The sequence below is a fragment of the Nanorana parkeri genome, unplaced genomic scaffold (genome assembly GCF_000935625.1).
Source record: "Nanorana parkeri isolate BGI_ZX_2015 unplaced genomic scaffold, ASM93562v1 scaffold272, whole genome shotgun sequence".
Classification (NCBI taxonomy): Eukaryota; Metazoa; Chordata; class Amphibia; order Anura; family Dicroglossidae; genus Nanorana; species Nanorana parkeri.
The window spans coordinates 216,407-234,370 of record NW_017306540.1 but is presented as its reverse complement, the minus strand read 5'-3'; the positions used below and the strand labels follow the sequence as shown (position 1 = coordinate 234,370).

The 17,964-nt window shown below is 37.8% G+C and overlaps 1 protein-coding gene across 2 annotated transcripts in view; it reads left to right on the top strand.

Annotated features, from left to right (window-relative positions):
• Positions 1 to 17,438, top strand: part of ATG10 (autophagy related 10) — a 130,584-nt gene extending 113,146 nt beyond the window's left edge. The window contains exons 6-8 of one of the 2 annotated variants that reach the window (XM_018557209.1): positions 9,649 to 9,737; positions 12,595 to 12,684; positions 17,100 to 17,438. In XM_018557209.1, the coding sequence (XP_018412711.1) occupies positions 9,649 to 9,737; positions 12,595 to 12,682 (177 nt within the window). In that variant the 3' untranslated portion in view covers positions 12,683 to 12,684; positions 17,100 to 17,438. The remainder of the gene's footprint in view (positions 1 to 9,648; positions 9,738 to 12,594; positions 12,685 to 17,099) is intronic. The other variant, XM_018557210.1, reaches the window with a different exon arrangement.
• Positions 17,439 to 17,964: the final 526 nt, after the last annotated feature.

The window sequence follows — 17,964 nt, the reverse complement described above, 5'->3', positions numbered from 1 at the left end:
GGGGTATGGAGGACCAGAGCTACGAGACGAGGCTACTAAATTTAAACATGTTCACATTAGAGGTGAGGAGATTAAGGGGGGATATGATTTCCATGTACAAAATGTTTAATGGTGGTAGCAACATTAGCGATAAACTGTTTAAAATTAACTCCGTTACAAAAACTAGAGGCCATCACCTAAAATTGGTGGAAAAAAAATTCCAGCACAAGGGGCGAAGGGGGTTCTTCACAGTAAGATCAGTTAGGGTCTGGAACTCACTGCCACAGGCGGTGATTTCAGCAAATAATGTGGAATTGTTCAAGAAACTTTTGGACGATTTCTTAAGGGACCGTAATATACAGGGGTACAGGTACTCCTAGAATGAGATCCTAATAGGTTGGACTTGATGGACTAATGTCTTTATTCAACCTCAAATACTATGTAACTATCATGACAAATTTCTATAACAAAAAGATCTACTCGTTTTTTTTCATTCATGCAGGTTTATTAAAGGTATTTTTGTTTATTTTAGTTAGTGTTCTCATTAATAAGAGGCTGTTTATGGTACAGAAACAGGTCCAGGGTAGATTAAAGCAGCTTCTGTAACCCTCAGAAGCCATTTAAAGGCCATTATACCTATAAACCACCACAAACCACATTAGATTCACCTTTTCCATTGACTCCAATGCATTTTGCCAAAATGGTGAAAAAATGCAGAAATGTTCCAACTTTCACTGAAACTTAAGATATGAAATTAAAAACGAATACAAATTATTTCAAATAAACTCTCAATTTTGCTTATCGATATTTACAAAAAAAGAAATTCCCATTAATTTAACTGTATTTTGTTTTAGCTTGTTTGCACAGCAGTATAACTACTGTATACATTATTATCTATTGATTAGCAAGGTCTTCTGATTTGTTAGATATAATGTAATTGTATATGTCTACCTATTACTACTGCCAAACCAGAGAAAATGAATGTATTTTCCAGTGGCCTGTGTTGTCCATGACTGCCACCCATTTTTTTCTACCAAGTTACATCCACTATCTAATCTACTGCACTTCTTGTCTTGCTATATCTATAGAAGATTACATTTTGTATTGGTGTGTGCTTGTTCTCAGATGTAGAGATGTTGTGATGTGAACAGCAGATGGTAGTATAATCATTCAGTTGCTCTGTACTATTTAGCTGAAAATGTTGCTTATTCTGCTATGTTTATTAATTTGCATTAGCATAATTTCCTGGGAATGTTGTGTTTATTAAAATATGGCTCTATAGATCAAGGCACCAAGCCATATAATATTGGCCCTCTAGGCTACATTTTTGTTCTGTGTTTTATAACATGATTGGGCCTTCAGCACTGCTTTGCACACATATAAATGTTCTCAGATTCTTCCGAATCAATCACATCTTATGCAAAGAGATCGGTGCTCTAATCAAAATGTCCAGCATCAGCTGACCGGAGTGTGTTAGGCTTTGTTATCAGTCTATCTTAAAGAGGTGAATTCACAAAAACATGGGGATGGTTTCAATTTTTGTAAACACTCATTCATATTAGGATAGATCCCTTACCAGTTCAGAGACAGTGCTTCATCCACATAATAAATGAGAATGTATTTTATGTTGCATAATTGATGCACAATTCCTATCAGTTTTTCTGTTATACTCTTTTCTGTTGACTTACAGTATAGCTTTTCTTTAAGATTTTTTGTTGAAGTTGATTGTATTAATTATTTGGTTGCCTGTCCTTCAAGTACTAAAGCTAGGAATAAATAGTTAGACTTTTGTTCAAAAAATTTGAAACATTTTCAGGGCATCCATTCTGTTTTCCTAAGGTGAATGGGGTCAAATGGATGATCATTTTTACCACAGTGACGGATGAAAAAAATTGAAGGCGCAGGATGGAAATCTCGAATGAACAAAATTCTAACAGTGAATGCGGTTTTCGGTTGTTCGGGATACTCCATTCTTTTCCAAAATAGAATGTTAAAATACAAAAACAATTTTGAATGACATTTGTCAAGTCTCTGATGGCATTATTGAATGTTCTGATGATATTTTTCAGGTGAACATTCATACGGAAATCTTCCAGTGTATGGCCAGCGTAAAGGGTTATTAAACCCTCAAGCAGTAGATATATGCAAAAACATTTTTTTTAAAAGAGGTTAAAACGTACCTGTGTCTTCGCCGTGCGCTCCTGTCAGCAAATCTATAAAACCTCGGGCGGCTGCGGGCGCTGTCTCCTCTGTGCCAGCAAGCACAGAGGAGTCAGCGCTGGATCGGAGACCCGCAGCAGCGCTGGATCGGAGACCCGCAGCAGCGCTGGAGGGACAGATGAAAACGACAGGAAAGAAGAAGAAGGTCGGATTAAGAGACATCATTTAACGTAAGTGCTTGCACTAGCAATGAGGGGAGGGGGAAAAAAATTATACTTTAATGTCACTTTAAGTGTCCTCTTGGATATTTTGAATGATGGAAACTAGAACCAACAGTATGTTAAGAAGAGATTTTCTAACTCTTTATTGTAAACTTTAATATAATCGCTAACTCTTTAATGTAAATTTGTGCCCAAACGATCAATTTTATTTTTCCATTTTCTATTACTTTTATATATTAATATATTCCCAGAAAAAAAGTAATCACTTTGATACTGGGCTTGCTATGTATATTCAACTACATTTCTTCTTGTACAAAAACAGTTTGTCCATGCTGAGATATCTGTATTGCTGTAAACATGAAACTATTGACTTTTAGTTTATAGTCCAAAGTGAAGCTTGCTTATGTTCTTTGGCTACTCACCCGGTTTGCTGAACTTTTCCATGTACCACAACTCATCTCTGCTTTCATCATTAGGCTTCATTAGCACTCCACTTCTGCATTTAGATTATCTAAATGCAGGAGCAATTATTTGGGAAGTATAAACAGACTTTATGCTTCCCAGATCACTTTTTCCTGCTTTTATATATATATACATCTATCTATCTATCTATCTATCTATCTATCTATCTATCTATCTATCTATCTAGTATTATATATATTTAACACTACCCATATCCTTGTATATTAAGTGAATGAAGAAACTCATCCAGCAGTTTCTTGAATTTATCTACGCTATCAGCGGATACCACTGCCTGTGAAAGGGAATTCCAAATTTTTCTACTTGCACAGTAAAAAACCCCTTGTGCTTTCTAAGATTGAAACCCCTTTCTTCTAACCTTTTCTGGTGTCCACAATTCTCAATACAGTTCTCGTTATAAACAACTTGTTTCCAATGTTGTGGTCCCCATTGATGATTTTTAATACTACAATAACGTCCCCTCTTAATCACCTCCTTTCTAAGGAGAATAAGCTTAATTGTTTGAGGCGGTCTTCATATCTCAGGCCTTCTATCCCTTTAATCAATTTTGTGGCCCTTCTTTGAATTCTCAAGCTCGAGGACATCCTTCCTGAGAGTTGGTGACCAAAATTGCACCGGATACTCAAAATGAGATCGAACTAATGATTCATAAAGTAGAAGTATTTTTATCTTATCCCTTGCTACAATCCCTCTTTTAATGCAGGACACTATCATATTAGCTTTGTTGACCACAGCTTGGCATGCTATTGTCAAACCTGTGATCTATGAGGACCCCCAGGTCCCTTTCAATGTCTGTCTTTCCTAATGCAGCCTCCCCCTACACAGTTTAGTGTCGTCGAGAGATCAAACTACCTATCCCAATCTCTTTGTTGTTGATGAATAGGATAAACAGGATTGGTCCCAGGACCGACCCCTGGGGCACCCCACTCCCGACTTTTGCCCAGTTAGAGAATGGCCCATTTATTATTACCCTCTGGGACTGTTCTTGCAGCCAGTTGTCCACCCATGCGCAAACAATTTCCTCCAAACCTACCGACCTTAGTTTGTGAATTAGACATTTGTGGGGTACTGTAACGATCGCTTTAGCAAAGTCCAGATACACCACGTCTACTGATATTCCTCTGTCTAAATTAATACTGACCTCCTCAGAAAAGTTAATAGATTGGTCTGACACGAACGCCATGTTGGTCTCTACTTATTATACCAGTTTTATTCACAAATTCCTGCATGTAGTCCCTTATCGCGCCTTCGAATATTTGTCACACTATTGACGTTAATCTGACTGGCCTACAGTTACCTGGTGTACTTCGGTACCCTTTTTTGTATATTGGTACCACATTTGCTCTCGGCCAATCATCCGGTACTATATCTGTCATTCGAGTGTCCATAAAGACTGTACAGTGGTCTGCTTATGACATGTCTAAGTTCCTGGCTAATAAAAAAATATTTTATTTGACTCCTGCTGTGAACAAAAAAAAACCCCGTACATAATTACAATGCATTGTTGCCAAAAATATATTTGTGCTAGATCTACTTTCCTTGTTAGGATCTATGATTTGTAAGGAAAGGATATTTGTTTTTCAGCATTTTGATAGATCTTTTTCATAAGTGCACTGGTCTCTGCATCATTATATTGCAGAACGACGTGATGATGGCCCCTTTAGAGGATGGGTCCATGATGCCCTGCACTCTCGTGATATCCTAAGTAAAGCAACACAGATAATGAAAACCTAATGTAAATATATTAGTTTAGCTAAGCATGGTCATAAAATGAATAATTATTGCAAAGAAATTGTGTTCTTGTCTTGTTAGTCTGTTCACATCAATAAACTTGTAATAGTATTATCATCTATTATGAATTTGTTCTCGATGGTAAATATTTGAAATTTCCATGTTGTCTGGTAAAGCCCTTCCATGTGCACCTTACGTTAAAAGCTAGTTATGAATGGATGGGTGTGTTTGACATTTGTTTCACTTGTTGGTATAAAATTATAGACACCAGGAATGTTATATTTATATAAGGATTTTTTTTAGACATCTGTCTCTACAGCCTCCCAGTTGCAACAAATGACAAAATGCAAAAAAAAATCACGGGAAGCAATGATAGATGAATCACTTTTACAGCAATGATAAAACAAGATAGGAATGGAAGCTTGATTTCCAAACTGATTCATTCAACACTCTGCCTAACAATAAAATGTTTCTCAGCAAGGTGGAGCTATACTTTATTTACCAAGTGTGGATTAAAGGTTGATAGTGTTCTGTAGTTATGCCTGTTATGATATCCAAACTGTGAAAACGTTCAACTTAATTGACTTTCTCAGCCAAATTCATGGTTCAAAAAACTTGATTAACACCAACAGGGAATATACTGTCAGAGTCTCAGCTGGAGGTTGAATGATGAGAAACGGATGACTATCCTAGAGGATAAACATCTTCACACTTTACATATTTTACTTTCATGATTGGATACTAATCTTACTTTTCATTTTAACTGTTGACTATCTTTCCATCCTTGGGTCTGATAGTGGTGCAGCAATAACACTTATCATATGGTAATGGGTTCTCAGTTGGTATTAATATGCATTGTCTATTCCCTGAAGATCTTTAGCTTGCAAGAATAACTTAATTCACAAAGTGTTCTTCAATAGGTGAAGCAGATGTATCTCCTGTATTACAGAAGCAAAGCCAAATCTGCCAGATATTACTCCCTGCTGGGTCCCCCCATCCCTTTTTTGTACCAGGCAAAGTAACAGGTTCATTTTACAGGATGGATTTACATGATCCCCAATCCACCTTCAGACCACCTGAGAAATACCCAGTGTTTTCAGGTTTGGGGGACACGCCCCCTTATAGTCCCTCCTGCAATGTGATGATAGGCTAAAACATGTCAGAGGTCTGGATACTTTAATACTTGGATATAAAATTGTGAACTCACCTCAACAGGGCAGTTGCAAACACTAGGCTATATCGGGCAAATATTTTGGAAATTAATATAAGGCACCTGTATATAAAATTATTACTTTATCACAGTTGTTACAATGTATTCCAACACCAAACATGTTCCTCTAACCGTTCCCAAAAAATGTATTGTAGAAAGATTGTATAGAGTTTGAAAGACTCCCTGTGCTTATGTGGGTGTTCCTCAGGTATTCCAGTTTCCTCTCACACTCCAAAGACATGATGGAAGGTTAATTGGCTCCTGTATAAATTGGCCCTGTATGTATTTATGTGGGATAGGGCCTTAGATTTTAAGCTCCTTAAGGGCAGGGACTGAGTGGACATTCACATAAGTAAAAGTGCTGTGTAAATTGTTGGCGCTATATAAATACCTGTAGTAAATAATATAGCTATATGGGGCAGCCATATGTATATATGCACGCGGCGCTTCATGCAGATCTTGTTATCTCGCTGCAAGTTTAGGGCCCATTCACACCAAAATCGGACTGAAAATGTACATCAATGCAGGTCTGTTGACTTCAGTTAACTTCCATTGCATTTTTTTGCCAATCTTATATTACATGTCCTTTTATGTATTTTTTTTACTTCCGTTCCGCTGTGTTGACATCCATTTTTGATGAGTTGTGTTATGTTGCTTTACTATTGCATGTTGCACTGCAATGGAATGCAACGGATTGCAGCAGTGTGAACTTTTTCCATTCACATCCATAAATGTTTTGGGTTACCTTGGTATCCATTAACATCTGTTGATAAATTGATGCTAATGGATTTGGTGTGAATGGGGCCTTAAATTGGCCATACACTGTTAGAATTTTGATCCAATGTTTATTCAATATCATTCGTCAGAACATTGAATCTTGCCATTATTAAGTCAACTCATTTTGATTAAAAGCCCTTAAACATTCCATCAAAAGTCGCATTTATAGTTAAGAATCAAGAAAAACTTTCCATCCTGCTCCTTTGATTTTCCTCATCATTGCAGTAGAAAACAAACATTGACTATGCCCGACTAACCATTAGAAAATCTAAGAAATATTCAGAAAATGAAACTTTTCAAACTAAATTCTACTAGTGTATGGCTAGCTTTACAGACAGGTCTTATCTGACTAATAACAATAGACTGTGTAGTGTCCAATGACAAGAAACACCCACAGTGCTCCTGGTAGCCAGAGACCATGTCCCTTTTATCCAGAGGAAGCACAGTGCTCCATATTTTTTATTTATGCCAAGAAAAGGGCAATTTGTTTGACTAAAAAATGATATTTGCTAATGCAAACATATATTTCAATAAGTATGTAAGTCATTTTAATTAGCCCACTTTATAGGTGACACACATATAGAAGACATTATTTTCTGTTTCTGTGGAGAAAAGATAACCGTTGCTGAAGATTTTTCATCATGTTGGAAATTCTTTGTGTGCATAACGAGCGCTTTTAACATTTAGACGTGCTCATTATTGCTAAGGAATTCATTTATCCATTGCCTGACTTGACCAAAACTAATTGCATCACTTGAACATGTCTTCTGTGTATGACTAGACTTTCCTCTGAGCCATGAGCATGCTAGATAAGATAAGTCTATAGACCGCATACATTCTGAATAATATTTTGATCACAGATTAATGAAAAATAGTTAATAGCAAGTAAATTGACTGAAAATAATTAAAGAATGCCAGCTGAACTAATTCAAAGTGAACCTGTACTCCAACTGAAACGTTTAAAAATAAAAGTCCTGCTATAGAAAAGTATTTGTCTCCTGCACACAAATATTAGTAGGAGTCTGCACATTCAATAGTCACCTGGGTCAGCACCACATTTGGTGCAGCGTTTTAGTCTCTGTGAACCATTCGTTCCATATGCCTTTTCTACCATGGGCATATTTAATGAAGTATCTTAGATAAAATGGTCTCAATAGACCACTAACACTGCTGGCAACCTGGCGAGTGATTTGTTGCTATTACAGTTAGCATGGAGAGTAGAAGAAAGAAAGCAGACCTTTACCCCCCTTCACTAAAAATCACATTACAATCACTAGTTAAACAAACATCTCTTTATTTTACTTACAAATACTGGTTTTCCACTTCCTGGTCCTTTTGGGCATTGGTGATGCAGCCTGTGCCCAAGAGTTGCATCCTGGGAAGGTTATATCAGAGCATTGCTGAGGAATGCTTGCTCTGTAATCTCATGAGATCTCAGGGAAAGGCATTTTCCTCCCCTGAGATGATGTACATGATCACATGTCCTAGTCACATGTGCCAGAGTTCCAGGAAGTAAAGGGATATCTAGTAATCTTCCCTCAGTAAAAAAAAATGGCCACTGTGAGAAGACTGGGGAGAAAAATAAGGTATGCCAAGAATACAAAGCCTGCAATTATCTATAAGTATTAGACATGTGCGATTCTTTACGTTAAGAAATCGAATTTCGGACAAAATTTCCGAAATTCGTAGATTCGGAGCATCCGAATTTCCGAAATATAACATATCCGAAATCATCCGAAAGCATCCGAATCCGAAATTTCGGATTTGGAGCGAATTTCGTCCCAATCCTGTGCGTGCACTGTTAACGTTTAAACGGATAAAAACAAATTAAGAAAATGATTTTTATGTCCCTTTAATAGTAAAGACTAGAGTACAGCACCCAGAAATGACAAATGTGCCAATTCTGCTACAGCCACCTAAAGTTGAATTTTTGGGAATTCGTCCCAATCCCGAATCAGATCCGAATACGAATCTGATTCCCAAAACGAAACACATATAAGATCCGAATTCCAAAAAACGAAATAAACTAAATCCGAAACGAAACAAATGTTTAGCCGCTGCACATGTCTAGTACGTATGTTTGTAGATTTCCATTTCTAAAACTGCCTTTGTTGCCATTTCAAAAACATGGGTAGAGTTGTTATAGGCTGACAGCCTGTGTATTTCAGGGGGTAGCAGAATCCTCTATTTTTAGGGCTTCGATGTACAAAAGAGTGATTGATTTGACAGTGTTAAGGATAGCTGCACTGCAAGTGTCAAAGTGCAAGACTGCATTTCTGTTATTAAAGCCTGGATTTAATGAGATAGCAAGGCAGCAATTTAATATGGATTATTGTAAACACTGCAGTCACAATAAATAAGTTATAATAAAAGAAATCGAGCAATAAGTTAATAACAGAAAAGCAGACATGCACTCAGATGTTTGCTGCTGCAGCTGTATTTACACTGCCGAGTCAATCATTCAAGTCCTGTAGAAGTAAGACGCTGTTGACCCTGAAACGTGTTGGCTAGCAACTTATAATAACAGATGATCATTTGTACCTAACTACCTTATTGATTTATCCTTTTTGTTGCTCCTTTTCTTCTACACTTTTTTTTACGCCCTCAATGAGTAGAGGGAAACCCTGGTTTAGAATCAAACTAACTGCTATATCGACACACCAAAATCTCAATTTCTCAACATAATTAGGACCTAACAAGTCCCTCGGATCCAGCACCATTCCTGACCAAACCATTCTAATTACAGTTAAACTGCAAAAGGAAACACACTGATCTTACCACCAAGGTTATATACATCAGTGCCTAAACAAAAACATCTGCTTATGCCCCAAAAGGTCACTATAGGATTTGGGTAGTTAAGAAAAGCTTGCAATCAGTGTGATATCAGTGTTGGGTTTTCTAGGATTCACTTTTTTAATTTTTTCTGATCTGATTGGTAGTTATAGGGAATACCTCTACCTTGTACTTCCTCTATTCAAAGTTCATATACTGTAAATATGTAAGTCCATTGTTTCTTAGAAACAACAACAATAAATTGAGTTAAACTTAATACATAAATAATAAAAATAATAACAAGCATATTTTCTTTAGGAACATCCAATACTTGGACAGCCGTTTTTTATGCTTCACCCATGTCGGACCAATGAATTCATGTCCTCCATTAAAGGAGCCTCAAAAAGGTGAGAACTAGACAGGACCAATTTTGAATGCATTTTAACTCGTATAAATGTGTGTTTATAATGTGAATAATAATGTACAAATACTTGTTCCCTTTGACGTCTAATATTTTAACCTTGCGCATTAAAGGCTATTTATTCTCAAAAACTATTTGTTTTTCAGGAGAAAAATACAATATATATACATATACAGTATATATATATATATCTAGATATACCTAGTGTGGCAGTGCATGGCAATGCCGCGACGTAGCATGGCAACATTGGCACCCAGGACTCTCAGCCAAAGGGGCTGGGAGGTTCCAGAATGTGAAACATGTTAAAAGGAAGAGCCTGGCTTTTCAGGTTCGTCCAGGTTTTCCTAATTGTAACTGGGATCTGGAGCTCTGGAGATTTTGTAGAACTGTGGGTGGGATGAGATCTCCAGTCCTGGGGCCAGGTGTTGCCAATGACCAGCTTGGGCTGATCAGGTGGCTGAGAGCAGCCTCATTAGGAAGCCAGCCCAGTGCTCAGAGGAGTGTTGGAGTTGTGTGTGTGCAGGGAGCACACGGACACAGACAAACTCGGGTGTGTGCTGGACGCACAAGGAACAGCCAGGGGTGGCTGGGAGAGGTCAGGAAGGTCGGTGACCCAAGGGACCTGTTGGACCCACTGCTGGGAGAGCAGAGTGAGTGTCCACGAGGGGAGAGGTCAGGAAGGTCGGTGACCCTAGGACCTGTGGTACAGACTGCTAAGAGAGCAGAGTGAGGGCTCACGAGGGGTGAGCAGCGTGAGTGTCTTGAAGCTGTGGAAAGCTACCGAGCGAAGCTAAAAGACTGTCATTTATGTTGCGGCTAGAAACCGTCTTGTGCACAGGGGAGGTCTACCCTGTGGATGGAATTGTATATTTGTGTTTGCCCTAAATAAACTGCATTTTACTTGCACCTCTGGTCTACAGTGGAGTGTCCTTGTTACACTAGATATAGATATATCTATATATATATTAGGGATGCACGGATACCACTTTTTTAAGACCGAGTACGAGTACCGATACTTTTGATCAAGTACTCGCAGATACCAATTAACAATACTTTTTCTTAAAGGGACAGGTCACATTTACTAGTATCGGTATCGGTGCATCCCTAATATATATCTAGATATATCTATATATATCTAGATATATATGTGTGTGTGTTCTATATTGCTTTGTCTGTTTGAATAGGTGGATTTCAACAGTACATTACAACTAAGCAGTGTTTCTAGAGAAAATCCTGTTGCATTTTTGGGACAGGAAGTGAAAGAAAACCTCCAGTGGGACATGGACAGCAAACAATAAGCTAAACATTTTTTTTTTAAATGGATGGTATACTTACCTTTCAGTGAACGGTCCTTGCCCCCCCGCCGTTACACGTGTACTATCTGTACCCCCCTACTGCCATCCAGCGCAGCCCTGTGCTACGGATTTGAAAATTTGTTTGCAAACTGCAAGCACTCATTGGTCACAGCGGTCACCTGATTCATGAGAAGCGCTTCTTACTAGTACACTCGTACTGGCGGAGGGGAAGGACGGTTTGCGGAAAAGTAAGTATAATGCGGGAGAGGGGGCCATATTTGAGCAGATAATTCCATTTTCCCAAATTACTTAGGAAAGTGAACTTAGCCTCTAAACAGCTGTATGCAGTTTGAATTAAATTGCTTTGTAATATTAGGCTGTATCTGTAATATAATCAGTGGTTCTGCATGTACAGATTGGCCACAGCAGCATAAAGGAACTCACTAATTAGGTGGGGGGCTTTTCAGTTCCTGTTTAGCCCTCATGGCAATGTGTCTAGTTGTTCTATTACATATACTTTACATACATACACACCAAGCGTGGAGCAGATGCAGAGCAGAGCAGTTTAAGAACGCATCAAAAATGCATCCAATGTATTCCAATGGTATTTGGGGCTCTAGTTCACACCACAGCGTTCAGTTCCAGTGCATGTGGAAAAACTGAAGCAGGCACTATTTTTTCTGCTCTGGAATGCACCAAAATGCATGCAAACGCTCTGGAAACGCACACGTGATAGCCTATTTTAGTCTAAAAAAAAAACTGGACTGGAACGCATCAAAAACGTGTCAAAACGCACTGCACTGCATATGCAGAAACTCATCCAGATCTGGTCTGGATTTGGTGTGAACAAGCCCTGAGGATTACTCTTTCTTGTTTCTTTTGTTGTAGAAACCATGTTTACCATATCTTGCACTGACAAGGGCTAGTGATCTAAGCTGGATTTTTGATAGTAGCAATGACAAGTAAATATGTTTTGTTTTAAAATGTTATTCTGTAATTCGTACAAAATAAGAAATGTATCCTTCTGTAAGGAGATTTAGGCGGTTTTGTTTCAGTCCTTTGTTTTCTAGGCCACAAGGACAGACATGGCCAATATGATGCCTGAAAAGCTTTATTTTACTCTCTAGACTGATTATAGATTCATTCATCGGCTCTCCTGAAAGTGTTGTTAATAATTTTAGGATTTTGATGTCTTGAACTAGTAAAATTGACGGCAATAATTGTTGGGAAACCAATATATTACCAAAAAACTGTTTCCTGCCGGTCATAAACTCCATTCAATGATCCACACAAAGCAAACGTTTTTTATGCCTTTAGCTGGAGTATTCTCATTGAAATCATGTAACTTTTAACACAGAAAAAGAATGTTTATGCCAACCAATCCAATAAGAACCATCTTTTTTTTTCTTGGTAAGTTGCAGTGCTTACTGGTTGGTTGTTTCTTCAAACTTTCTAGATCTGCTTCTATGTTGGGGATGGTTTAGTTATCAGGCAAGGTGCCTGTGTTTTGTATATACTGAGTGACAATATCTCATTTCTATTTTTTAGAGAAGGAAATTATATTACAACATGGTTAAGTACAGTAGGACCTGTTGTTGGATTATCTTTACCATTAAGTTATGGAAAAACAGCGTAAAGGTAAAAAAAAAAATTCCAATACAACTTTTGTGCACGTAAAGTAAAATGTAATTTTTTTAAAATTTGTTTAGACAGGTATAAACTAGTTTTGCTTTGTCTTAGACAAATTCCCTATTTCCTAGCCCTGTAAACGTTTTAGATTGTGGTCCAAAGAACGTTTTAGATTGTGGTCCAAAGAAATGTTTAAATTTAACATTGTGACTGTTTGTTAGATGCACGCTTTTTTAGCTTGCAATATATTTAGAGTGCTTACTATTAAACAATAATTATTACATAAATGTTTGGCAGTTTATAGATAATTGCAAAGACTGTGTGGAGTAACAGTGGCGGCCAGTAAATGTCAGTTGCAACACTATTCTTAAATATGCTGAACTAAAACTCGTGATCTGGACTGGTGACAAACTCGCATTATATCATCTCTAGATAAAGCAAACCCTATCATATACCTTGGTTGGCCATTCAATGAGAAAATGCATAGAGGTTGTCATTGCTGTACACCACATTTCAAACTGATAAGTAGATCCAATAATATAATCAGCTAAAGATATTTGCAGGTCTAAACGTTTCCAGCTTGACAGCACACCCTCCTATCTCCCAAACAATCATGTTAATAGGCCAAGATGCCCATCACATTAAAGTGGACTGCTTATCTGGTACCCCCTACCTCCATTCCCACCCCTGAATAAAAAAAACATTGGTTTAAGCAAAAAAATGTAAAATGACTAAAAATACTTAGGCTTAGGGTGTTCTCATCCATCTAGCATTGGCTGACGTCATTGAATTTTTCAGTGATCCCGGGAAAGCTGATGATCCAAAATACCACCAGGATGCACTACTGACAGGGCAGGAGCACAATATCTTGGGATTTAGGATCCTTGGCTTTTCTAGAATTCTGGAAGAAGGCCCATTCACATCACTGGAGCATACAGGAAGCACCCAGTAGCCAGATTGTTTACTTTTACTTTGTTGCTTTAACTTAGTGTTTTTTATTCTGGGGGCAGGGGATAGAAGATAAGTGGAGCTTGCTTTTGATGTGAATGTGCAACTATGTAAAGTGCTGTGTAAATTGTCGGCGCTATATAAATACCTATAATAAATAAATATTTGTATGTGAGGTCAACTTTAAAAGACCAATATATAGACAGGAAGGGATGTCTATGTTTCTGGATCTCCTGATCATTATGGAATGGAATGCTCACTGAATGTTTTATTCTCAGCTTATCCATGTTATCAGGTTTTTGTCAAGGTTATTTAAATATCATTCTGTTTGTTTTTTGCAAATTACTTATAGAATATTATCCGAATTGTTAGCTAGGTTTTCAATCTAAAAAAAAATGATAAAGGTTTATTTAATAAGACAGGGATGATGTACAGTGTGTAATAAATTTAGTAACCAATCAGATTTTGGTTTAATGTACATCAATTCATTTTGAATGGCTGCTATACACTTTGAATTTTGCTGTGTGGCTTATTAAATAAGCCTGACTTTATATTCATCTTTGTTACAGTCATGCCACATTCCTTTACCTCCCTTTGAAATAGTAGAAGAGATGCTGCAGATTACTGGCCTATAACTCCAGAAATGATTGGCAGCAAATCAGAAGAGCGGCTCAGTGATAATTAAATTTCCAGCCTCATACTTGAAGAGCTCAAAATTTAACTTAATGAAATTTACAGAGGAAAAAAACTCAAGGTGCTCCACAGGAGCCTGAGGTCATTGAGATGAAGCCTGAGCTTCTGTTCCAGTCACCACTTCAGAATTATTCAGTCTGCAAAAATTGCCTTCTCTCAAAATACAGTATTTCATTGCAAGGTATATGTTGGCAGCTGGTTGTAGATCGGCTTGTCAGATTGCTGCTTCTGTGCAAACACTAGTTTCTATCATTGCAGAGTCCCCCATGTGATCACATTTAATATAAGTTTATAAATTGTTTAGATTCCGTGGAAACGGTTCACAAATAGCTGTATTGAAATTGTGTGCTCCAGGCTGACTTGTAGTTTCTAATACTTCTGTAATATTCTCTCTTAAAATGAATGTATGAACTGTAGACATCTGTGTAAAGAGAAATTGTGGATTGATCTAGACTTTCCCTTGCTTCAACCTTCAAAATGAATGACTTTAAGATGTAGTTTTTTTTACAAGGGCCATTCTTTAGTGTTCAATATAAGGTGTTACAGCCCCACCTAGATCTGCCTTTTCATGAACTGGTTCTCTGTGATCAAGCCTGTACTAGGGGAAACGCATTAGGAGGAGCCGTTTCAGGGAGGGAGATATGTCCAGACTCCCTGTGTCCTCCCCTAAGCTCTGAGCATAGTTGAGCTCTTTAGCTAGTACCTAGAGTTCCGGTGGCAGGGGAAGCAGATGAGAGCTTGGAGCGGTGACATTTCTTTTTCCTAGTTTGTACACAAGCTTGACTTTATATTTTGCTAAAATAAAAATTCTTATCCTTATGTTAAAGCAGAACTTAATGCACCTCCCCTCGCTCCCACACACATATTCTCCCCGGCTTTTTCCAGGGGGCAAAGACTTCAGCAGTCTTGATTAACCGACAGAAGATGACATAACTCCCCATGTGCATGGGAGTATTCACTGAAGATTGTGTAAAAAGACAGTAAAAAGAATTAGTTGGCGATAAGATATTTTTTTCACCCTATAAATAAATGTGTTTATCAGAAGCATTATAGTCTGGCCTGTATACATGGGAACATTTACTGACTGTCACAGGTGTAAAGTGCAAGCATTTAGAGATGTCTGCACATATCTACAGCAGCCTCCAAAACCCTGCCCTTATGGCCAAATACTGGGCTGATCTGATATTCAAAGCTCTGGCCTTTACTGCCCCCTGCATATTCCTTTTGATCAGTGAGGCAGTCCATCCTAGTGATGGGCCCATAGGAATGTAAGAGGTTATAGGTAGTAGCAAGCTCCACCACTACCTGGAGATATCAATGCTTGCTCAGAATGATCCGGGATTTAACACCCATCAAAGAATTGCATTAGCTGTAAGGGGTGCTAGAGAAAATAAAGGATTTTTAACGCCCATCTTTGCTTTTCTTGGAGCCAAATGTGTGACAATGCATCTGCACTGAATGAGCCCTGATATATCAGTTGGTGAAGGATTAAAGGAGATTTAAAGTCACAGCATGCACTTTCCTTTTATAATATAAGCATTGTAGTAGCAATACAAATTATTTTTGATGATCCAAAAAAAACTTACTTACAAAATGTCCTTTCATGTTGTGAGTGATGCCTATCTGCTGGCCATCTCTTTCAACATCTTCTTGGATTCCCTGCGTGCTTTGTGGCTTCTCCTCCGCTCATTCCTTTTGGTTTACTTTTGATTTATAAGAACTACATATCCCATGGTACCTTGTTGCCAGCAAGCAGATGATGTGCCTCCTGAATCTCCTCCTTTTCAGTGTTGGAAATACAACAGCATACACTGATTTGTATTAATGACATTAGGAGATGTAATATTATCTTTTGAGATGTAGATGGCAGTATACTGCAATGTTAGTCTCTAGTGCTTACTCATCTATGGTATACAGAAAGTTTTATCTGTTATGTTTCCTGCACAATGCTGTATACACACATATAATGTCCTTATAAGCAAGTAAAACTTAATTCAGAATTCCTCAAGATCTCAGTGCTTCATCTAAACACATAACCAACATTCAGCACCTTTGTGGTTCAGATGTCAGGCTCTGTGAAATGGGTGATAAGGCAGTGTGTATGCCCGAGGCATAGTGACTGTGTCATTGCATCCAAAGAAGTAATAGTGAGATTCTTCAAAAAGTTTTCAAATTTCAAAATCAGTCAAATTGATCAGATTTTTCACAATTCTGACTGAAGATACACTTTAGCTGTTAAACATTGTGCTTTAAATGAAAAGTGTATTTAACTATTTATCGTCAGCTCTAATGTACTAATAAATATCACTTGGAGTTGCAGTTTCCTTGCTCTTTATTGTCAAATTACAGTTTTCGTTCTTTGGTTTGCTTCTCACGTGTTTGTGTTGACATTTGCAATGTTCTCTTTACAGGAAATAATTTGTTGATCTTTCTTCAATAGACTTTATTGATCTCTTACCTTAGCCTTAAAAAGTTTTCAGCCCTGTTAGCCTAATTGATAGACTTTCTAAGTAAAGTGTAAACATAACAGAATGGATTAAATTAGTCTTGTTTCTCTTGCTGGGAGTTGCAAAGCTTTCCTCTGAAGTTATCTTGGCAAAGCCTGGGGAGCTGTTTTGCCAGAACATATGGAATTGATATTCCTTTGGATATTGTTTACCATTTCAGAATACAAGGAATATCCAATATGTATTTCCTATATTGGCTTTACAGTATACAGCTACATTCTGATTGTTCTTGTACACTTTGTACATATCCTAACATTACCCCATTGTTTGTTCCAGGGTTGCCATCCATGTTGTACACTGAAAAGACTGCTCATCCTTCAACGCCTGAACCCAACTCCTGGGAGATCAGCTTACACTGTACACCATACTGTACTGTTTATTATCTTACAGCATGTTGATAGAGTACTGGGGATACCTATGCACAGAACTGCACACAGAGAGCCGTGATATAAACTTGGCCAAGCTGAAAATTCTAACAGAGAGTGGATTGAACCCAAATGAAGTACAACAGATGTTATAATGTAGACTGCATGGGTCATGCAAACACATCCATTATGTTATATTCTTTGGGAGATGTTATTTAAACATTTGCAGATTAAACATGAATTAAATTAATTTAATACAATTCACTGCTGGATAATTATTGGTCATAAAATGTTTATGGCTTATCTCATTTGCTGCTACTCGTAGAGTAAAGCTGTCCACAGAGGCATGATGGCGTGCTTCCATTATCAGACTGCTAAATTATATTTTTTTTACTGATTAGTGTATAATCATGAATACTTGCATCATCAGATAGTGTACAGTATGTCAATACACCGCAGCCCTCCCTTCTTTGGAGATCAACAGCTGTTAGCCCAGAAACAGCTGTTGCCCAGGATATCCAATATGGCTGAAAGCTGTCTCCTGTCAAGGATTGATCAGCTGGGGGGATGTCTGCAGAGGTCTGAATGTGCCTGATCCAATCCAGCAGGATTGTTGGTGCCTGTGGGTACCTCAAATGGTAACTTTACATTAAACCAATGAACACAACTATATATCTCCTTAACCACTTCAAGACCAGGTGTTTAGATCCCCTTCCTGGCCAGGCCATTTTTCAGTATTCAGCGCTGCGATACTTTGACTGACGTTTATTCCGTCA